Source organism: Artemia sp. Qi Xiang Cuo, chromosome 19 (assembly GCF_049724085.1).
Source record: "Artemia sp. Qi Xiang Cuo chromosome 19, ASM4972408v1, whole genome shotgun sequence".
NCBI classification, from domain to species: Eukaryota; Metazoa; Arthropoda; class Branchiopoda; order Anostraca; family Artemiidae; genus Artemia; species Artemia sp. Qi Xiang Cuo.
The window spans coordinates 50,350,381-50,372,986 of NC_142812.1; the positions used below are offsets into that span (position 1 = coordinate 50,350,381).

General features: G+C 34.4%; 1 protein-coding gene across 3 annotated transcripts in view; it reads left to right on the forward strand.

Moving 5' to 3' along the window:
- Window positions 1–22,606, forward strand: part of LOC148940961 (putative glutathione-specific gamma-glutamylcyclotransferase 2) — a 47,438-nt gene that overhangs the window by 16,411 nt on the left and 8,421 nt on the right. Inside the window, exons 2-3 of one of the 3 annotated variants that reach the window (XM_089104857.1) lie at window positions 2,519–2,560; window positions 14,849–15,297. In XM_089104857.1, coding sequence (XP_088960983.1) covers window positions 2,519–2,560; window positions 14,849–15,250 — 444 coding nt within the window. In that variant the 3' untranslated portion in view covers window positions 15,251–15,297. Of the gene's footprint in view, window positions 1–2,518; window positions 2,561–14,848; window positions 16,100–22,606 lie in introns of those variants that run through there. The other 2 variants (XM_089104856.1, XM_089104858.1) reach the window with 2 other exon arrangements.

The following is a 22,606-nucleotide window of genomic DNA, read 5'->3' on the forward strand; positions in this document are numbered from 1 at the left end:
CGTTTTACTTAGACTTTTTTTAAGAAAATAATCCAAACTGACTTAGAAAATAGAAAAAAATCCTACTTTTGTAGATTTCTGTTGTATCTTTCAATATAATACAGTACAAAACACATTCTAAAAAGACAATAAAGTCTTTGATAAAATTGAATCTCAGCTATCAAATAATAGTACATTATTGACTTCTAGATTTTTTTAGGCCCTGACCTGACTGACCAATTTTCAAACAGTAGGATGTACGAAAAATATGGTCCTATCCTGCTTTCTAGGGCTATAATGAGAGATAGATTGGGATGGCTAGGACAATCATACTCAAAGATCCAGGACTCATCACCTGTAATTACATTATTCAAAAATTGGGGGTCACTTTCACACATGTACAAATTTTCTTGGTACACTTCCACAATTTCTGGTCGTCAGTGAGCACTTTTGGGACCATCTTCGTGCACACCTTGCGCATGTTCAAATGCACTGTCACAATGTCATGAGTGACAGTTTTTGATAAATTTAACATTTGGGTAATTAAACAAATGCTTAGTTGATGGTCTGAGTTCAAAACTTTGTGCACATAAGTCACTTTATTGAAGGTCTTCATTGGTGACCTCTTTCTGGCCCTCCAAAACACACCACCTTTTGATAAAGTAACATCTGGGTAAGCCTGCTTTATCATATCAAACATCTCTGTTGCAGATTTACCAAGTCTCACACATAATCTAATTGCATACCTCTGCTCTAATGAGCGCTGCATTTTCGGCTTGCACCACTCACAGAAACACGTCACGGAAAAATGCCTGTCCTGACTCTCCAGGTGCTCAGAGACAACTGAAGAGCCACTCGCTCATTAGCTAGGAATGCCCTTTACTGAATACAGTCAGCATGCGCCCGCTCCAAAGTACAGATGTGGCAGAAGAAAATCAGTCCTATTACTTTCCAGACAAACCCTGTTTGTATTCTTGATACAAAACTCAGCTAATTAATAGAGATAATGGGGTAAAACTAAAAACAGAAGAAAGAGATACAGATGTGTAAAACAAGAATTAAGAAAGCTCTGTTCATGAGGGGAGAATTTTTTTGAAGAAGAAGGCGGATTCCCCGGCATTAGTTGAAAAGCAATCAGACATTAAATAATTTTTTTTTTCAACTGATAGTAAGGAACAGCGTTAAAACTTAAAATTGACAGAAATTATTCCGTATATGTAGGGACTGCTCTCTCCTCAATAACTCCCTATACACTAAATTTTGACTCTGTCCCGATTCTTTAAGAGCAAATCCTGAAACACAAGGACTGTTTAATTAGATTATGAAGTACTAAAAAAATAGCAGGAAGAGTGAGGGGTTGAGGCGGGGGGGCTGCCCTCATAGACTATTTGAATTACCCTTACTCCATGCCTATCTACCTTAGTTGTCCTAGGATGGATGGAAGATAAGACTATCATCAACAAGTAACTGACATCATTATTGTACAATTCTGTAAAACGGTTATGTCAGCATTGCCTATCACTCAGACTCTCTGTCTTGGCTTTATTCCAATTAGCTATGGCTCCTAACTTTTTCATCACAGTCCACTAAGTTAATTTTAATGCAAGGGAATAATTTTTGGTGGTTTTAAAGTTGCTTTGTTTTCCCTGCTTAGTCAAACTTACGTATAAAAGTCGGGTTACGGACTTGTTAGAGGCTCAAAACACTATTTAACACATACACCATGTATGGAGATGATATCAAAATGAAGATACAATCCTTACTATGGATTGATTGGCATTCACCACATCCTAGCATTCTTGTTGGTTGTTTTTTCTAGCAGTCAATGTTGGTGTTTTGTTTTTTACTGGTGTAATGCTGGTCCCCACTCTGAATACTGTCTTTTTGGCAATTATTTTTTTTAACATACCTTTTATAGTCAGCATATTGCAAGGTAATTGGAGAAAGTCTGGGAAGTCTTATAACATTGAAGGAAGTTAAAGGTGAACGTGTAAAGTTAAAGTTAGATCAACAGACAAAACTGTTATGAAATTGTTTTATCAACATACTGTATAAGCTAATAGTGAAGGGCTAGATTCCAATACTTACAAGTACTAGATTGCACTAAACATGTGTATTTTGAAGTTTAATATTAGAATTCTTCTCTAATTTAGAAAACTACAATTTAGAAAACCACAGATTCTAAATTGTTTCTAAATTAGAAACTAATTTAGAAAACCACAACAATTTAGAAAACTGCTATTGTTAGGGGCTTTCGTTAACAAAAAATTGCATGAACTATGGGAGGCATTAACTCATAAATTTTGCTTGGGTCTAAATCTTTTTTCGTAGGGATACCTTTACTAATTTTAAAAGTAAGGAATCTTGAAGCTTTTTGGATTCCTTTCAATTTTAGGATGGGTTGGTTTGATTTTTAGTTATCACTCATTAGCAAAATAATTAGATAGAAATTAGATTATTATCCAAGAAAATTAAAGGACTTCCGGACTATGTATTATGTATATTTACAACTTATCTTACTTAAATGTTTTCATTTTAGCCAGGGCGTGTTGTCACCTTGGTTCCATCTGATAACTTGGAGGTGAGTCTCTTTTTTTTTGTCCAGTCTATTTATATGCTTTGGATTGTGAAATTTCAGCTTATTTAGAAGTGTTTTTTTTACTATTTTTTTTTGTTCAATCTTGTATTATGTACCTACCTCATATGCAGAAAGTTTTGGCAAAAATTTTTCTGGTATAAAAAGGTGTGTCTTTTTTCTCTTCCCTTTTTATTATATTCACCAAATAGAACAAGTTTAGATAATTTGGGAAAACAGTCTTGTTTTGTTGATATTCCTCAGGTAGGAAACAGTTTAGATGAGTCTCCTTTTTGTACAATCTGCCCAACAAATTCCTCAGATAGAAAACTTTTAGATAATCCAGATAAGACTTTTCTTCGTCTGTTTGGTATAATCTCAAAAAAAAATTTATTTAGACTAATGGAAACAATTTTAGATCAAAAATTGTGTGAATGATGCTCATGGTACAAGCTGCAAAATGGAATATTGAATTATACATTGTCATAGACTTTTCGGTCTGATCCTCACCATTTTATTCATTTCAAAATACCAGTTTAGCTAAGCACATTTGCTTATTTTAAAAAGTTGGAATTTTTTTAAATAAAAAAAAAAACTTTTTTAGATTCTGTAATCAATGGAGTCACTTGAGATATTGTAATCAATTCAATTTGTGAGAAGCTTCACAGAGACGATAGACTTGAGTATATTTGTTATTGGTTAAGCTTGCATACAACTCCAAAGAAAAGAAAATAGAAATGGAAAACTGTTCATGTCGCCAATGGAAAAATTATGACTGTAAATAATTGGGATTTTCGATGCAATTACTGTCTGGTATTCCAGGAGATGGCTCATTTTTTAATTGTTTCAATTATAAAGCTTAATAATTAGAAAATTAATTTCAATCTTTTTAAGTCTCTTGGAGTTATATCCAAGAAGTTATCTTGGATGTGACCTAATTATCTTGTTATAATTATCTTGTTATATGACCTAATTATCTTGTTATCAGTTATCTTGGATATAGTTATCTTGGATATGACCACTGCATATGTGACCAAAATATCTGGTATTTTTGTGAATTTCCATCATTATTAACATCATCACTGTCTATTAAAAGGATTTTATACATATTTGAACTATTATTTATCGAAGAAAAGTAAAGAACTCCCTTTAACCGAAAATGAGCAAAAATAAAATAATCTATAATATTATATATCAAATAATAGTCTATCAAATAATAATAAAAGCCAGAACATAATTTGCACTTTACTGAAAAAATATAAATGTTTTTACTTTTATAACTTTAATAAATCAAATAATATTAACATTTTGATGCTAATTATCTTACTCTAAATTTTTCTAAGTCCAGTTTTTTGATTTTTTCGCGGGTTTCTCAGGTTTATCCCCAGTTATCAGAAATTCGCCAGCCAAATGGAATAATTCATAGATCTAAAGACAGGTATGTTCGTTTTTTGGGCATTCTTGTTGATGAAAACCTATGTTTTAAACGTCACATTGATTTTATTAAAATGAAGATATGCAGGAGTCTCGGTATTTTAAAGAAACTTAGACATACTTTTCCAGGATCGATTTTGAAAATACTTTTTCACTGTTTGATCCAATCTTACGTTTCTTACTGTCCAATTGTGTGGATGTCAACTTTTCCTTCACGGTTAAAACTACTTTCTAAGGTTTACAATAAAGCTAGAAGCCTCATACAGGAAACTAATCGTTCATTAGTTATACCATTACTTAATCTTTAGTCACTATACATTCTTTCATGTGCATGTTTACTTTTGCTCAGCTTCATGGTGACTTCCCCCGGCCCCTAAGTGTTCTGCTATCTTTTGCTTCTGATCAAAATGATTATAATCTTCGTTATATTACAAATCATTTTCAAGCTCCATTTACTCCTTGCATAAGGTCAGATTTTAATCCTATAATGGCGTGTCATATTATATGGAATAAGTTGCCTGAATCAGCTCGAGGGTGCCACTCATTCGGTTTGTTTAGAAAAATTGTTAAAAATTCTTTAGCTGCGTAGAATTGTTTTTTTGAGTCTATTTAATCTTTTTTTCTATAGTTTTCATTTTATCTATATTTTCTTTTCTTCTCCTTCATATGTGAGTAAGTGATCATTTTAAATTTTCTTTTGTTTTTCATCTCTGAGTAAGCAATTCATATGTCTTCCCCCTTTGTACAGGCCAATGAGCCTTTAGGGGAAAAATAACATGTAATATTGTATGTGTATATAATGAAGAATAAAACTTATCTTATCTTGATTACTAAATATCAGTATATGTATATTAAACTGACAATGCACATTCATTTGTGTTTTTTTTTCCAGTAAAGTATTATGTTCTGGCCTTGGGGAGGCATAGGGGTTTTGAGCCTTACTGATATTAATTTCTGCTCGTTTTGAGTTTGCCTCGGTTATTTATTGTAATTTCTGTTCGTTTTGAGATTCATTTAATAACCGATTCTGATTTGTGGTAGTTTCACGCTTGGTAGATTATTTGATTCTATCTTTGTTCATTTTCGGTTTATGGAGTTCTTTACTTTTTTTGAAAAACTTATTTTGTCGAAATAGTTTTTTAATTAATACAAGTAATAAATAAGTTTATAACACTTTGATGACTTTGATTAACTAAGCACTGGATCATAATAGCAGAACATTCAGTCACTTTCACAGTCTTTAAGACCGTCTTCAACAGGCAAGGCCGTACCCCGAGGGGGGGAGGGAGGGGTTAGTGGGCTTTGAACCCCTCCCAAAATGTTTTTTTTAGTCGTAAAAACGTAAAAAAAATGGATATAAACAAATTTTGTATGCGTTTTCTGAGTTTTTTTTTGTGTAACCCCTCCCGCCCCCCGAAAAAAATCTGAGTAAAACCCCCTCCGAAAAAAAAAATCCTGGGTACGGCCTTGTTAACAGGATATGCTTGCAAATCTAGTTCCTCTCCTTCAGACTCAGATTCTGATTCAGGTGACTGTGCCTGTTCCGAAGCCCCAACCTCTTCCTAACTGAAGGTCCTGGATACGATACTGAGGATTATATATCCATTTCTACCTCCAGCCTCCCATCGTCTCTCCCTTAGAGCTAATTCTGTATTTATCTGAAGATTCTTTCAAAACAACTGTTGAAACAATAGGGCCGTTAAACTAGAATAAGAACTTCTTTAGGACGTTGTAGTCATTAACAACTCATTCAAAGGCAATTGGTTGAAAAGCAGGCTAAATCATAGAAAAGGGCACTGGAACTTAATATTTTCAATTGACTGACCCCCTCCAAATTTTGTTCGACCACCCTTTCCACAAGAAGTGCCTCTGGTAAAAAATAAATGAACAAATATTAATACGCTGAATCCTTCAGGGTCTTTACAATGGGCAATACTATAAGATTGCCTCCAACTTTAAACAGGAGAGCAGAAATTTCAATTTCCCTTATAATGAAAATCTGGAATTATCCAAGGAGAAAATGGGGGTGGGGGGGTTTCACGGGGAAGAGAGGAATTCTTCACAGGGGGTATTTTTCGGAGGGATAAACGCCAGTTCCCAGGGGAACGATGGCATGACACACAAAATTTCTCTGAGATATGAAATTTAAAATACAAATAAGGATATTGATTCTGTTTTGACCCTCCACATCGCTGAAAATCCAGATCATTTAGTTCTGTTTGATGATATAACTGAAGCAAATCTGAGGCTTCCCACATCTGAAGCAAATGGCATCCCACATTCTCTTAGGAGGGCAATCGAAATTTAAAAATCCATAGAGACCTTGCCTTCAATAGAGATACTGGAGATATTCCTATAAACCCAATTTACAATAACTTAAAATTAAAGGGTTCAAATAACTTTTTTCCAGTTTAAATTCAGATCATTTGATTACACTTTTAATGAAAATTAGGTCATATCCAAGATAACTTCTTGGACATAACTCCAAGAGACTTAAAAACATTGAAATTAATTTTCTAATTATTAAGCTCTGTTCTAGCGTAACTTACGAATTAACTTACGGTTAACTTATCTAGACTAGAACTCCCATCATTTCCATTCCATTTTTTCCTAACAGTCTCCTCCTAATCGTTCCAATAAAAATTTCTAGGCTTATTCTCCCTGGAATATTCTCCTCATGAAAGCCCCCACCCCAATGGGAAAATTATCAAAGCAGATTTAATAGCCAAAAGGAAAGTATGATAACCAAAAAAATTAAGAAAAGGATGAATTTCGGAACATTCTACTAATTCCAAAATAGAGGCAGAATGCATGGTTTAGAATAACCATATAGTATTTGTTTTATATTTTTCATTGATGTTAATTTGTTTTCTGTGTTTTGGGGATTTGACTTGTCATAGCTGGGTAATATAAATGTTTAATATAAAAGAAAATAATTTGAAAATATGAAATTAGTTGCAACTGTAGAAGATTTGCACTCTGATGAAAGTACATAGAGATAACAGACTGGGACTAAGAAGTACGAGTGATTACTTCCTATGGACCTGGTCCAGTATCAACCAGAGGCGTCACTTGCCTGTTTGGGGAAGGGAGACAGTGGCTCTTACGGAAAGGCTGCTCATTTTTTCTAATTGATTCTGGTAATATTACTATGAAAATTACTTAATAAAAAACAAAAAACATGCGTCTGCGATATTTTTCTTCTGGATAAAAAACAAAATTCACGATTTTGTAGATAGAAGTTTGAAACGTCTACAGAAGGGTCATCTAATATTTTGCTGATATGCTGAGTATAATATACTGAATCCAATGGCGTGATTTTTATAATGATGCCTTTGTTAGGCTGTTTTCCATATTTCTTGAAAATCAGGCAAATTTCTCAGGCTCGTGGCGTTTGAGGCGTTACTATTACCTAGTTACTATTCAGAACCATTCAAAGGGGGGAGGCAACCAGGGCAGCTACCTCGGGTACCGTGGCTGGGGAGAAAGGGCTAGTGCCCTTTAATAGTCTGAAGTGATTGGAGGGCAACTAACCCCCTATCACGCCCACCATTTCCCCAAACACATCTAATCAAAATTTCGAGATAGCAGTCTTCTTCAACCTAGTTGAAAGTTCTGGAAATTAGGTCTTTGATGATAAGACCCCCCCAGCCCTCTGGGCAGGAGTTGTAAGTTATGCCCTGGGGGCATATAAGGTTTTAATTGAAAATTTTCTCGTAGAAACTTCAAAAGGGCTCATTTGATTGGAAATTGAAAGGGCTTATGCCTTTTTTAATAGTTGAAAGTGATGGGAGAGCAACTAACGCCCCTCTCACGCCCACCATTTCCCCAAACACATCCAATCAAAATTTTGGGATATCCATTTTGTTCACCGTGGTGGAAAGTTCTGGAAATTAGGTCTTTGAGGATGACAACCCCTCCACAGCCCTCACGGCAAGGGTTGTAATTTATGCCCTTGTGGCATATAAATTGTTTATAGAAAGCTTTGTCGTAGAAACCCAAAAGGGGCTCATTCGATTGGAAATTGAAAAGGCTAGTGCCCTTTTTAATAGTCGAAAGTGATTGGAAGGCTTGACATTCTTATAGTAAAGATCGATGTGGGTATAATGTATTATTATTTTTTTCCTTTTTTTTGTTTAAACCAGGGCACTTAGCATCGAAGGAGTTGTCTTAGATATTTTAAAAAGGGCTCATTCGATTGAAAATAAAAAAGGCTAATGTCCTTTTGAATATTCGAATGTAATTGGAGGACAACTAATCTCCCTCCCACGCCCACCCTCCCATTTACCCATTATGTTTATAAATTAAATGTTGCCTTAAGATTAAATCAAAATGCAATGTGTTAATGCCAATTCCTAATAAGGCATCTCAGCAGTATCCCAAGAACGACTGAGAGTATTATGTTCAAACATTCAGGGCTACTTCTGCTCTTAAAATTTAGCCAAATCAAAATAGCGTAAGTGTATCCAAGCTATCAAAGGAAGTAAACAGATTTTTTTTGCGAATGCTATCAAGTTTTCTATTCCAGGTCAAATAGAGGAGGTATGAAACTAAATTAAACACTATTATTTGTGTCCAGATTTTTAAAAGGGTGTATGTTGTTAAAAATTGCTGAGAATTTTTCTCCAGCATACAAATAGCAGGCCAAACTATAAAGTCTTAAAAAAACAAAAAGATTTTAAGAATTATTTTCTTTTCCCCTGAAAAGACTATGTCAGTATAAAACGAACAGAAATTAATTATAAAAAACTGTTTCTATAAAATAAGTTATTCAAAGAAAAGTAAAGAACTCTATTAAACCAAAAATGGGCAAAAATAAAATCAAATAATCTACCAAGCGTGAAACTACCACAAATAAGTATCGATAAATAAGTGAAACCCAAAACGAACAGAAATTACAATAAATAACCGAGTCAAACTCAAAACGAGCAGAAATTAACAGAGTAGGGCTCAAAACCCCTATGCCTTCCCAATACCAGAACAAAATTCGCGCTTTACTGAAAAAAATACAAATGAATGTGCATTGTCAGTTTAATATACATATACTGATATTTAGTAATGAAAATCTTAATATTATTTGATTTATTAAAGTTATAAAAGTAAAAACATTTATATTTTTTCAGCAAAGTGCAAATTATGTTCTGGCCTTGAGAAGCCATAGCGGTTTTGAGCCCTCCTATCACTTTGCCTCCTATTACCCTCCAACCTCCAATTACCCTTTACCCCCAATTACCCTCCAATCACTTTTTACTATTAAAAGGGGCACTAGCCCTCCAAATTTCTAATTAAATGATCCCCTTTTGAAGTTTCCACGAAACGCTACCTATAAGAACCTTATATGCCCCGAGGGCATAAGTTACAACCTTTGCCGTGGGGGCTCTGGGGGGTTTGTCATCCCTAAACACATAATTTCCAAAACGTTCAACTACATTGATAAAAATGGCTATCTCAGAACTTTGATTGAATGTGTTAGGGGAAGTGGTGGGCGTGAGAGGGGAGTTAGTTGCTCTCCATTCAGTTTTGACTATTAAAAAGGGCACTATCCCTTTCAATTTCCAATCAAATGACCCCTTTTTGAATTTTCTACGGCAAAACTTTCTATAAAAACCTTGTATGCTCCCAGGGCATAACTTACAACCCTTGCCCTGAGGGCTCTGGGGGGGTCATCTTCATTAAATTACTTTCGACTATTAAAAAGAGCACCAGCCATTTCAATTTCCAATCAAATGAACCCTTTTTGAAGTTTCTGCGACAACGCTTTCTATAAAAACCTTTTATACCCCCAGGGCATAACTTACAACCCTTGCCCTGAGGGCTGCTGGGGGGGGGAGAGGTTGTCATCCTCAAAAACCTAATTTCCAAAAATTTCGACTACGTTGATCAAAATGGCTATCTAAAAATTTTGATTGGATGTGTTTGTAAAAAAGATGGGTGTGAGAGGCGGGTTAGTTGCCCTTTAATCACTTTCGATGTTTTTGGATAAATTTTGGGCGTTAGTTGCCCTCCAATCACTTTCGACTGTTAAAAAGGGCACTAGCCATTTGAATTTCCAATCGAATGAGCTCTTTTTGAAGTTTTTGCGACAACACTTTCTATGGAAACCTTGTTTGCCGCCAGGGCATAACTTACAACCCTTGCCCTGAGGGCTGGGGGTGTCATCCTTAAAGACCGAATTTCCAGAACTTTCAACTACGAAGAACAAGATGGCTATCCCAAAATTTGGATTTGATGTGTTTGGGGAAAAGGTGGGCGTGACAGGGGGGCTAGTTGACCTCCAATCCCTTTCGACTAATTAAAAGGGCATTAGCCCTTTCAATTTCCAATCGAATGAGTCCTTTTTGAAGTTTCTACGACAAAGCTTCTTATAAAAACGTTATATGCCCCCAGGGCATAACCTACAACGCTTGCCCTGAGGGCTGTGGCAGAGTGTCCTCCTCCAAAACATAGTTTCTATCCGGAAATCAACTACGTTGAACAAAATGGCTATCTAAAAATTTTGATTGGATGTGTTTGGGGAAATGGTGGGCGTGTAAGGGGTGTTAGTTGCCTTCCAATCATTATTGACTTTTAAAAAGGGCCCTAGCAATTTCAATTTCCAACCGAATGAGCCCTTTTCGAAGTTTCTACGACAACTCCTTCGATACGAAGTGCCCTGGCCTAAAAAAATAAAAATAAAAATATACAATACATTGTGCCCACATTGTTCTTTACTTTGGTAGCACTATTGCGCTGCCTATGATTAAGTGCTTTTATATATAAATAAAGATTAACTTGGATATGATTATCATATCCATTTCTTATGATATAAGAAATGTGGCTGAATATGGCTGCTTAAATATGCAAGGCTAGCATTTCTATCAAAAAGAAATGCTCAACTGGTTTTGCAGCTATTGGACGACTCTAAAACACCAATTTTATCCTATATTTCCAAGCAAATACCTTATTTTACCAATTTTGCCATATTTTGCCAATTTTACCTTATTTTACCAATTTTACCTAATGAATTTTTATTTTACGGTAATTTTAATACAATACCTTGGAGTTGATGTCCCTGGGTTGCGTTCGGATGTTTACTTGAGTTGGTGAAGTCTTGCGCTACCCCCTGCCTAGCTTGTGATTTTGAAAAATGTTGAGTGGGTGACTAGATTTGGTTTTAATTTTGTTCATTATTTTTCCTCCCCTGAACTTTCCTGGCCATGAAGTCTTGGGGGGCAATCCCTCACGCCCCTTTGTGCAAATAGTTTTATTACTGCAAAATGTTGTTTATCTCCAACAGTTAAATTTTTGCTCCATTATTTTACAATATGGTCTCAATGTAAAATCGTTTGTAACATCACACAAACCACGGGTACTTTCATCCGCATTATTATACCTTAAATGGGTACGTTATTCTACTATTTGGTTACTAAAATGCTCCCCGTATGAATGCTTTTATCCTTCAGATATCATATGAGGAAACCCGCCCCTCTTATTTTCTTGCACTTAAACCCCAAAAATTAACTTATTAACCTCATTCTCTCCATACGTAAGTTATACCAAACGGATTTTATTAAATGCTCAGATTCTGCATACATGGTGGAGCCTTTTGAACGTAATATTATACATTTTAATAAGCATTTACTATTCATACAAATTACAAATATAACACAACGTGTAAATGAGTATTAATATTAAACACAAATGGCTCTTGCATATGTTAACTAAAAAAAACAAGTTTTTTAAACTGAAATTAAGGAGCGACATTAAAACTTAAAATGAAGAGAAATTATTCCGTATATGAAAGTTGCTGTCCCCTCCTCAACGCCTCGCTCTTTACGCTAAAGTTTTTTATTTTTTTAAAAAATAAAGTTGTGTGACAGAGTCAAACTTTAGCGTAAAGTGAGAGGCGTTGAGGAGGGGACAGCCCCTTTTATATACGGAATAATTTTTGTTTGTTTTAAGTTTTAATGTCGCTCCTTACTTTCAGTTAAAAAAACTTGTTTTTTTTAGTTAATTTCTGAGCGTTTTTGAAATAATGCAGCTTTGATTTTGGCACACCGTACATGAATATTTAAAACGAAATTCGCATATTAATTTTCCTTTTTTGGCTAATTAGGTTTCTCGAACTTTTGTTCTGACGTAACTTACGAATTAACTTACGTAACGAATTTCTATATTCGTATGTTTTTATTACGTATATTAGGGAGTTTGCTCCCTAGTTAATACCTCGCTCTTTATGCTGAAGTTCGAATTTTGTTCGAATCACAAACCCCTGAACCACAAAGGCCGATTTATTAGAATAGATAGCTCTTTTGAAAGTACTAAAAAACTTTAGCGTAAAGAGCGAGGTATTGAAAAAGGGGGCAATCCCTCTCATATACGTAATAATTTCAGCTTTTTTTCAGTTTTAATGTTGCACTTTATTTTCAGCTAGAAACAAATTGTCTTTTTTCATTTCTAACCGTTTTTTAAATAATGCTGGGAAATCTGGCGCCCCCTTCATGGAAATGTTCCTTCCTTCAAGGAAATATCCTCCATGGAAAGATCCTCTCCCGTAACCCCTACTCCGACCCTGACCCCCCTATAGAAACAAGTTCCTCCTGAAAACACCTGTATACATCCCAATAAAACCAATACTATATGTAAACAATGGGCAAAGTTTATAACTTGCAGCTCTTCCCCCGGGAACTGTGGGGGATTTAGTCATCGTCAAAGACATATTAGTTATGCTGAACAAAATGGGTATCTAAAAATTTTGATTGGGTGACTTCGGGAAAAAAATGAGGGGGGAGGGGGCCAAGTTGCCCTCCAATTTTTTTGGTCACTTAAAAAGGGCACTAGAACTTCATTAATTTCCGTTCGAATTTTTGCAGATAGGAGCTTGAAACTTCCATAGTAGGGTTCTCTGATACGCTGAATCTGATGGTGTGATTTTCATTAGAGTTATATGACTTTTAGGTTGTTGTTTTCCCCTTGTTTCGAAAATACGGCAAATTTTCTCAGGCGCGTAACTTTTGATGAATAAGACTAACCTTGATGAAACTTATATATTTGAAACCAGCGTAAAATTCTGATTCGTCTGATGTATCTATCGGTATCAACATTCCGTTTTTTAGATTTTTGGTTACTATTGAGCCGGGTCGCTCCTTACTTACAGTTCGTTACTACGAACTGTTTGAAAGAAATGAGCTCTGGCTGGAACTGAAGGTAGCCACAAAAGAAATATTATTCTATTAATTCCTTTTTTTGAAGTTGCTATTCCTAACTATTGCTAGAAAATCCAATAAAAACTTGTAAATGAGTATACAGAGGTTCTTATATAAGGGTGGACTGGAGAGTGGTCATCAAAATAACTGTACAAATGATTGACCCACCCCTACTACCGACGAAAAGAGCAATTAAAATACTTGGAATAAGGTTGTACGAATAGGAAATTGTACTTCGATCATCTGACTAAAAAAAGTGCCTCACTTTTACATTCTTTTTCTAACCTGGAGAAATTTGGTATGCCAACTAAGGTTTTAAAACTTGTCTACTACAGTGTTAAACCCTCTCTTGAATATCCGTTTCCAGATTGGTAACCGGGCTGACGTAGTACTAATTAGACAGACTTTAGATGGCACAAAAAAGAGCTGTAAAAATTGTTTTTTGGACAGTACTATTCAACATACGATGATAGGAGCGGATCCAGTTTATTTTAGAGGGGGGGGGTGCAAAATAAGTTGATCCGATAAAATTGCGTTAGGAGCAAGTTTATTTAATGCAAAATTGCGTTAATTAAGTAAATTACACTGCTTTAGACTACGTTAGGGGGCGCGCGTCCCCCTCGCCCCCCTGGATCTGCCACTGTATGATGATGCACTGAAACAACTCAACTTATCATGTCGATTAGAACTACTTTGTCTCAATTCTCCAACTCATCGTGGTTTATCACTCCAGCTGGAGAACCCCCCCCCCCCCATGCTAAAGGACCAGGCACTAGACTTTGACAAAAAAAAAAAGAATTGTCCGTAATTAATGATTTACCCAGCTTTTAATACCGAGAGAGATCATGAAGTATTTGTCACTTATTTTTTATTATTTATATTATTTATTTATGTTATATTATTTATATTATATTTATTTATATATATATATTTTTATATATATTTATATCATTTATATCATTATTATATTATTTATATTATATTATTTTACTCGGCACTTTAATTATACAGCATTAGGAAGTATTTTATATAGTTTATTTAATGTATTTGCCTTATGCTTGCCTGTGAATGTTATAGTTTTGATGTGTATTTGGTATTTAATTCGGATTACTGAATATGTAATTTGGCGTAATACTTTTATGTAATTCGGTAAATTCGGTTTAATGAAAAAAAATACTGTTTTCCTACATTGGTAATTTGAATAGATCAACAATTGAATGAGCCATTGACTTTACCCACCCATTCAAACACCTAGGAGAAGTAGTATACCCAAACACGTTCAACCAATAAGAAGGTACCATGGAAACGCAAGTAGTTTGTAACTGCCAGTCATTATAAACGCAAAAAATAAGCAGCATTAAAAAATTTTCTAGTTATTCCATAGGGATTACAACCAATTAGGGTTCATCAGAGAAATACTCACTAGCCCTCATGGGCTTAGGTGCTTTAAATATTTGATGTATAAATTTTAATGTATATGGCAGTATTCATTAAAAAAGTTATTATTCATTATAAACTGTAAACATATTTCCTTGAAGCCTCTTTTTTATAAGTTCCAAATGTTTTGTTTCTAAAAATTCATGTTTTCCTCTCATAAAAATGGATCTCTTAATCTAGAATATGATTGTGCGTCGCTAACATAATCAGCAATTATTTATAGAAGTTCCTTTTTTAGGATAAAGTTTGGGGAGTTGCTTATGAAATAACGGACGACAGGGATATAGAAAAGCTAAACCATAGAGAAAAACGTTACGAACTTGCCCAAGAAGTGTTATTCACCTCGCTATGTGGAACAATTACCTTGAACGTTAATCTGTTTATTGGGAATTGTAATGGACCCCTGTTCCTAGGACCCGCGTCTATTGAAGTTATAGCATCGCAAGTTGTTAAGGCTCATGGACCCAGTGGGACTAATGTTGAATATGTTCTAAGGCTGGCTGAGTTTATGAGGACATTTTGTCCTGGTGAGGAGGATGAACATTTATTTGAAGTAGAAACTTTAATTATTAAAATAGTATCAAACAATAAAGAGAGTTGCAGTGAAAGTGAGGCATTTGTGAGGAAAGTTCAGTTCTGATGGTGGCGTGAAATGGATCCTATTCTAGCTTTTGCCTGCCTAGTCGGGTAGATTCAGTTTTTTTTAATATCTTGGAATAGGAGGGTTCCCAGTTTCTCACTTGAGGGTTTTTTCTTTGTAAGTTATTCTTGTTAAACAAGTTAGTTTGATCTAAGCAATGATAAGGCTTTAAATCTGTCAAGCTTTGAGTTACAGCGAATTTAATCTAATATCACTCTTTTTTATTATTTATTGGGGTAGTTAAACATTGCATGACGGGTCAATTATAAAGAATACAATATGAACTGTAATAAAAGCAAATTGCAGTCGAACAATTAATCCTTCAGTAATTAATTGATTAGTTAAGTCAGTGATCAATAATTAAACGAACAATAAAAGAAATAATTAATCTTTCTGGAAGTATATCATGTCCTATTAGTTTGCAAATTTCGACTTCGGTGATTCAAAAGGCATTATGTTACAATACATTAACTTTAAAGAAGAAAGGAAAACTAATAAAACATGTTTGAGATTTTCGACCGTAATTGGCAAGAATTTGTTTGCATATAGAAAGTTGCATTGCACATCGAGCTCAAGCACTGACGGTCAGTGCATTAGGCATTGAACTCAAACTCTGATGAGGACCACACTGTCTGTCCATTATACAGAAGAAGAGAAGATAACGAGGACATTATGTAAAGACAATGAATAACACAATAGGCCCGTTCTTTTGCACAGAGATCTTACATCTAAGATCTCACATCTTTCTGCAAAGATTTCCGTTCTTTTAACTCATCTTTGTTCTAAGATCTTACAGCTCACTGATGTTAGCAAAATGTGTGAAGGACGCCATCTTTTTTCTATATAGATCAAAGAACTTTGATGATAAACTCATCATAGGCCCATTTTTTAGCACTAAGATCTTACATCTTTCTGCAAAGATTATCGTTTTTCAACTCATCTTTCTTCTAAGATCTTACAGCTCACTGATGTTAGCAAAAAGTGTGAAGACCGCCACTGTTCTGCCATATAGAACAATGATGAGAGAAATTTGATGATCTACTCATCATTGTTCTCAGACCGCTGATCAGAGCAGAATGATGAAAGACGTTGCACAAAAACGACCAAAGACGTAAGATCTTCGTTCAAAGATTTCACTTTTAAGCGTTTTCTGACAAAAGATGTAAGATCTTAGCACAAAGATGAGTAAAAGAACGGCCCTAGTGAATGCAATGTAAGCGGATATTTTGACTATGTAACAGCTGTCATCAGCGAAATGCATTGTAAAACAAATAAAAAGAAAAGAAACTTACTCAAAAATTGAATCGATATAATAAATGTTAAAATTAATTCATAAAATAAATTTTCAAAGTTTCAGTTGTCTCACTTCATATAAGTTCAGCCAAGACCCGCTTAGGTTCACATAGTCTTGACTGAACCTATGTAAGGTGAGGCAGCTGAGACTTTACAAATTTATTTTATGATTTTATTTTTAAAGTTATTTTATTGGTGAAATCACTTGAGTAATTTTTTTTTCTACCGAAAACGAGTTGAACCTATCGATAGTACCTACTACGTTTAAAAATATAGGCTGTAGATATTCTATGGAAAACCTTTTGAGTTACTGCAGCTGAATTGTGGTGTAATATGCCTTGATTGTACCGCAGTTTTACCGAAATCAGTATCTTGATAGACAAAATAGTTGGTAAATACGAACATCTGGGAGGTAAAGTCAATTGGCTCTCCATCCCACAAATATTTTGGCCAGTGAAATCTCTGCCGCCATTTTTGGCGGCAGATTACTAATTATACTGCAATGTTTCTCTTCAGCCGAATGAATAATTGATCTGTAGGTATATGACATTTGTTTTGGCATAAAAAAAGCTTCTGTTGCCATCTGTAATCGTAGTGGCTGTTTCATGCCACACATACCTTTTATTTAGTTTTTCTATCCACAAAACAGCTGACACTGACTGAATTTGTTCTTCGACTTTTATGAATGTGGCTGAGAAAGATATTTCCACCCCGAAGCGCACTATATCGAGAAGTTCTGCTTATGCTCCAGCACCCACCTGGGTGCGTTAACTGGAAGCTAAGACGGATAACACTTGGATATAATTTAATGAGATCCTAGAACCACTGAGTGGTTTCTGAAGGCATAGTTGAATTTGTGACACAGACTGGTTGTAGGTTTAAGTTTTTCAATTTAATGCAAGGTTTGATGATGGGAGATTAGGTTAGATTAGGTTTGGTTAGACGAGATTAGGTTGCTTTAGGTTAGCTTAAGTTAGGTTTTTAATCGGTTTCTGATATTTAGAACCAAATTTAACCTAACCTAATCTAAAATAACATTAATCTAACCTAATTTTTACCATCATAGGTTGCATAAGACTGAAAAAGCTCACTCGCAAAGTTAATTGAATCGAAGCAGAGGAAAAAGAATTGTGAACATTCACCGTTGAATATCCACATTAACTAGATTTCGGACATTCACCGCAATATATATATATATATATATATATATATATATATATATATATATATATATATATATATATATATATATATATATATATATATATATATATATATATATATATATATATATATATATATATATATATATATATATATATATATATATATATATATATATATATATATATATATATATATATATATATATATATATATATATATATATATATATATATATATATATATATATATATATAAATAAACGTAAACCTCATTCAGTATATTTCAAATTTGTAAAATATTTATTTTATTTACCCCGTGGACCCAAAATTCAGCACTAATCTGTATTATAAAATATCCGACCCATCAATAGCTCTTATCAAAACTCATTCTAAAACATAATCACAACTTCAGTTGTCATCCATGGTATCCCCTTCTCGTACAGTGTATATTTAAAGTTGTATGTATGTAAAACTTGTTCAGTTGTTTATAGATGTTCTTTATTAACTGTTCTGATAGTTGTAATGTCTTTTTTTCTTTCTCCTATTCCTTTTTTTGTCGTTTTCTCTATGTACTCGGTCTCTGTGTACTTTTCAACTTTTGTGTTGTATGACGTGTTATAAGTAAATAAATATATATATAGAGAGAGGATAATATAATGTGTAATCTTGTTCCTGCTGACATGGCCATTGATTCAATGCGAGATCAATTCGGTACAAATTCTGAGAATTCGAGGCTCCATCGCTCTGTCTCAGTTAATTATGGATAATTATCTATATTAGAGCAATTTAAAAGCCGATTTGATCAAGTGTAGTCTTTAGACATCTTTAGGGCTAAGTCCCAAAGCGCTTAATTGATTCTTAACTTATCACAACATTACTTTCTCAAAATAGGGATTAATACATAACAGTCAAAAAAAGCTTTACCGTCGAATTTAAACTAATTTCTGTTGGAGCAAATTCTATTAACTCCATTCTAAAATGGGCTTACTGGCACTTCACAATATTAAGTAACATAAGTGCACACAAAAAAACACAATATACGTAAAAAATACGCAAACAGATGCAATTTCTTCCCTCAGATGATTTGTGCTCTAACTTAAAACAAAGAGTGGAATTTCTTCGCAATTTTACCTACTGAAAGGTTCAGGTTCGCCCCCGAAAGGTTTTTTTTTATGTTCAACAGCTTTAAAATGTGCAAAGAAATGTCGAAGCATAATGATGTTATACGTACATCTAGAATAGCCTAATATATTTCGTTAAAAATGATAGTTCAATAGGCATAAATCCTTTTATTTGACAGTTAAACAAGCACAAATCTCTAGATATTTCGGTCACAAATACAGTCGCCGTCTTCAGCAGATAAACTATTTTTTTCCTATCACTACCATAGCTCTTTATCTACTTTTATTATTAATAAGATGATTTCAAGTCTCGAATCGTAAACCTCGTTCAAACTCTTCTCCTTTAATAGTGCCTAAATGTAAACTGAATTTAGTCCAAGATGGCACAATCTTCCTCTTACATTGTAAAAGAAAATGTTGTTGATTTTGTTTGTTTACGTGTCTCTAATGAATATTATATATTTATATAATTGTTTGGTCACATTATCTCCATACATATGACGTAGATATTTTCGTATATCACACTGCCTTTCTATGACGTACAAATAACATTTAAATAGGGATAAATCCTTTTTTTGACAGTAAAACAAACAAAAATTTCTGGATATTTCGGTCACATATTCTCTGGACTTCCGCAGATAAACTAGTTCATTGAACTGTTGTTTGTACGTTATGGAATGTCAGTGTAGTCTTTGGAAATACCTAATATAGCACTATATATATATCTAATGAAATAAAGAGCTAATTCTCCCTTTAAGAATCATCTCAAGACATACGCTTCGAACTAAATCTTTTGAAAGCACGCAAAATGTTCACGAATCTAGATACTAATATGGAAATTGCCTTTTTTCTACATACAGTAAAATCCAAGTTCGTAAGTACAAGTTTAAATTAAATATAGCTAAACTAATAATTGTAGTTAAATTTAATATCTTAAGATCTATTTTCCTATAAGTGTTCGTTCAATGTCCTTTCTTGAAATTGAATCTTGAATCTTCTCTCAGTCAGTAAAGTAGTCCAATTAATTAAGGTTTGTGTTCCCTGCAGTGGGGGATCCAGGTGGGGAGCTCCCCCTCCCCTCTAACGCAGTGACCGATGCGGGGTTGGGGTTTGAACCACTCGCTCCGGTTGGGGTTGGGACACTGTAACACTTTAAACGTTTTTTTTTGTAGTTGGTTTTTAATATTTGAGTTATAAATAAGTTTTTAATTGTTAAGACTGTTTCTTTTTCTAAACAAGCTCGAAACAAAGTTTCAGTTACTTCGTGTGGTCTCTGTTATATTTTACTTATGACGCATACCACCTAAAAATATTTAATTAAATTTAGATTTATCACGAGAATATGTCCGTATTACCACAAAAGCCGACTGGGAGGTGAAAATCTTCCTTTCGTATTAAATGAATTTTAAAAAACAAGTTTTTTCAACCGAAAGTAAGGAGCAACGTTAAAGCTAAAAACGGACAGAAATTATTACGTAGTATATGAGGGGGTTGATCCCTCCTCAGTACCTTATTCTTTGCGCTAAAGTTTGACTTTTTGTTCCAATTATTTAAGAATGACTTCTGATCACAGTTTATAGAATTAGCAGTATGATCATACCCTATCTCACCCATTATAAAAACCCGGACCAAGGTGCGAGTGCTCCAGAGAACGTTTTTGCAGATATACTGTAAACATAAGCGGCATTAGATCTTTTCACGGGTAGACAAGTCAGATTTCTCTAGGACATGAAACAAGTGGAAACCCGCTATTACGAATAATGCACTTTGTAACCATTTCTCATTGATTGACGGAAACAGACTAACCCGCTAATGTAGAAATAAGTGGGAGGAGCTTTTTGTTCGTACCGAGAATGAAGACCAGAAATGATCTGCGATAAACTTACTGGATAATTCTATAAACTGTGCTCCTGATACACAAGGATCGTTTAATTAGAACAATAAGCTTTTTACAAATTCAAAATATACTAGCGTAAAGAGCGACGTTCTGAGGATGGGGGCAACCCCCTCATATACGTAATAATTTCTGTTAGTTTTTAGTTTTAACGTTGCTCCTTACTTTCAGTTGAAAAAACTTGTTTTTTTTAAAATTCAATTTCTGATAGTTTTTTTAATTAATAGTGGGAAATCCGGCTCCCCTCCCATGGAAAATTCCCTTCCCCAGCGAAAATTGGGTGGTCGAGTCATCCTCAAAGACATAGTTATTAGTATCTTTCGACCATGCTGAAGAAAATGGCTATTTCAAAATTTGATCAGATAGTTTTGGGTAAAATAGGGGGAGGGAGGGGAGTGGCTGCCCTCCGATATTTTCGATCACTAAAAATGGCACTAGAATTTTTGATATCCGGTTAAATGAGCCCCCTCCCGATCTTCTAGGATCAATGGTTCGTTACGATCACCCCTGGAAAAAAAAATTTAAACAAATAAACACGCATCTGTGATCTTGCTTCTGGCAACAAATTTCAAATTCCATTTTTGTTTGTTTATAAGAGCTTGAAACCTCTACAGTAGGGTTCTCTGATATTCTGTGATATTCTGTGGTGTGATTTTCATTAAGATCACTTGATTTCTTAGGGATCAATCAATCAATCAATCATTTTATTAATACTAAACTCTATTACAAACGCAAAGAAAAATTATTTGGCCCAAGAAGCTTGGCTTATTGTGGGCCTTACAACACAATAATAAAGCACTAAAATAACCATAAATATTACACTAAATCAAACAATATATATGAAATAAAGATTAAAGAGAATAAACACTACCATACAGTAAAAAAAAAAAAAATATATATATATATATATATAATAATAACGATATATAAGGGAAAAACACAAAAAGGAAAAACACTAGGAAAAGAGAAAACAGGGAAAATAAACGAAGGAGAGAGAAATTACTAAACTGGAAAGACATGACGAATAACTGCCTTTGCAGACAGAAATAAAGGGACATCCGGTGGGGTTGAATTCCATAATTGAATTGATTTATAAACAGGAGACCTCTGGGCTGCTGTAGATGAACGTTTGGGCAAAATAAGTCTACGAGAAGAACTACGTAAAAAAGTAGAGTCCTACGTAAAAAAGTAAAACCTGAGCCTGTCCGTGAAAAAAATTGCTGCAGAGGCGGTGGAAGTGTACCTAGAAAAGCAGAATGCGCTAAATAAAGAGTACTTTTACCCACAATACGATCCAGCGGAGCTATTCCAGTATTATTATACAGGCCAAACGAGGGGTAAAGCCAAGGGAAAAGAAAAGTAGCCTTCACTGCCCTATTTTGGGCTCTTTCAAATGAACAGATAATATATTTATTAGTATTATCCCATACAGAGCAGCAATAAGAAAGGGAGGGAAAAATAAAAGCTCAACAAAGAGAAAGCATAACATCTTGGGCAAGAAATGAATTAAACCGGTGCAGCATTGAAGAATGGTGGAGGATGAGGGAACGGGTTTGATTTATATGAGGTTTAAAAGAGAGGAAACAGTCAAGATACACACCTAGAAATTTCACCATAGCAGCTTGCGGTATAACATCATTCCCATAAGTCAGGATGATTGGCTCCCTTACGTCTCTCATACGATAAGGGGTTCTGAAGTGTAAAATGGCACTATTTTGGCTTTTGAGTCATACCATTTGACCAGCACCAATCTTTTACTTTATCAAGAAGACCTTGAGCTAGGGAAGTGGCAGATGGCAAGTCCACTGCAGCAATGAAAAAGTTACTGTCATCAGCAAAAAGAATAGGATGCACAAGGGGATGAAGACCATCAACGAGATCA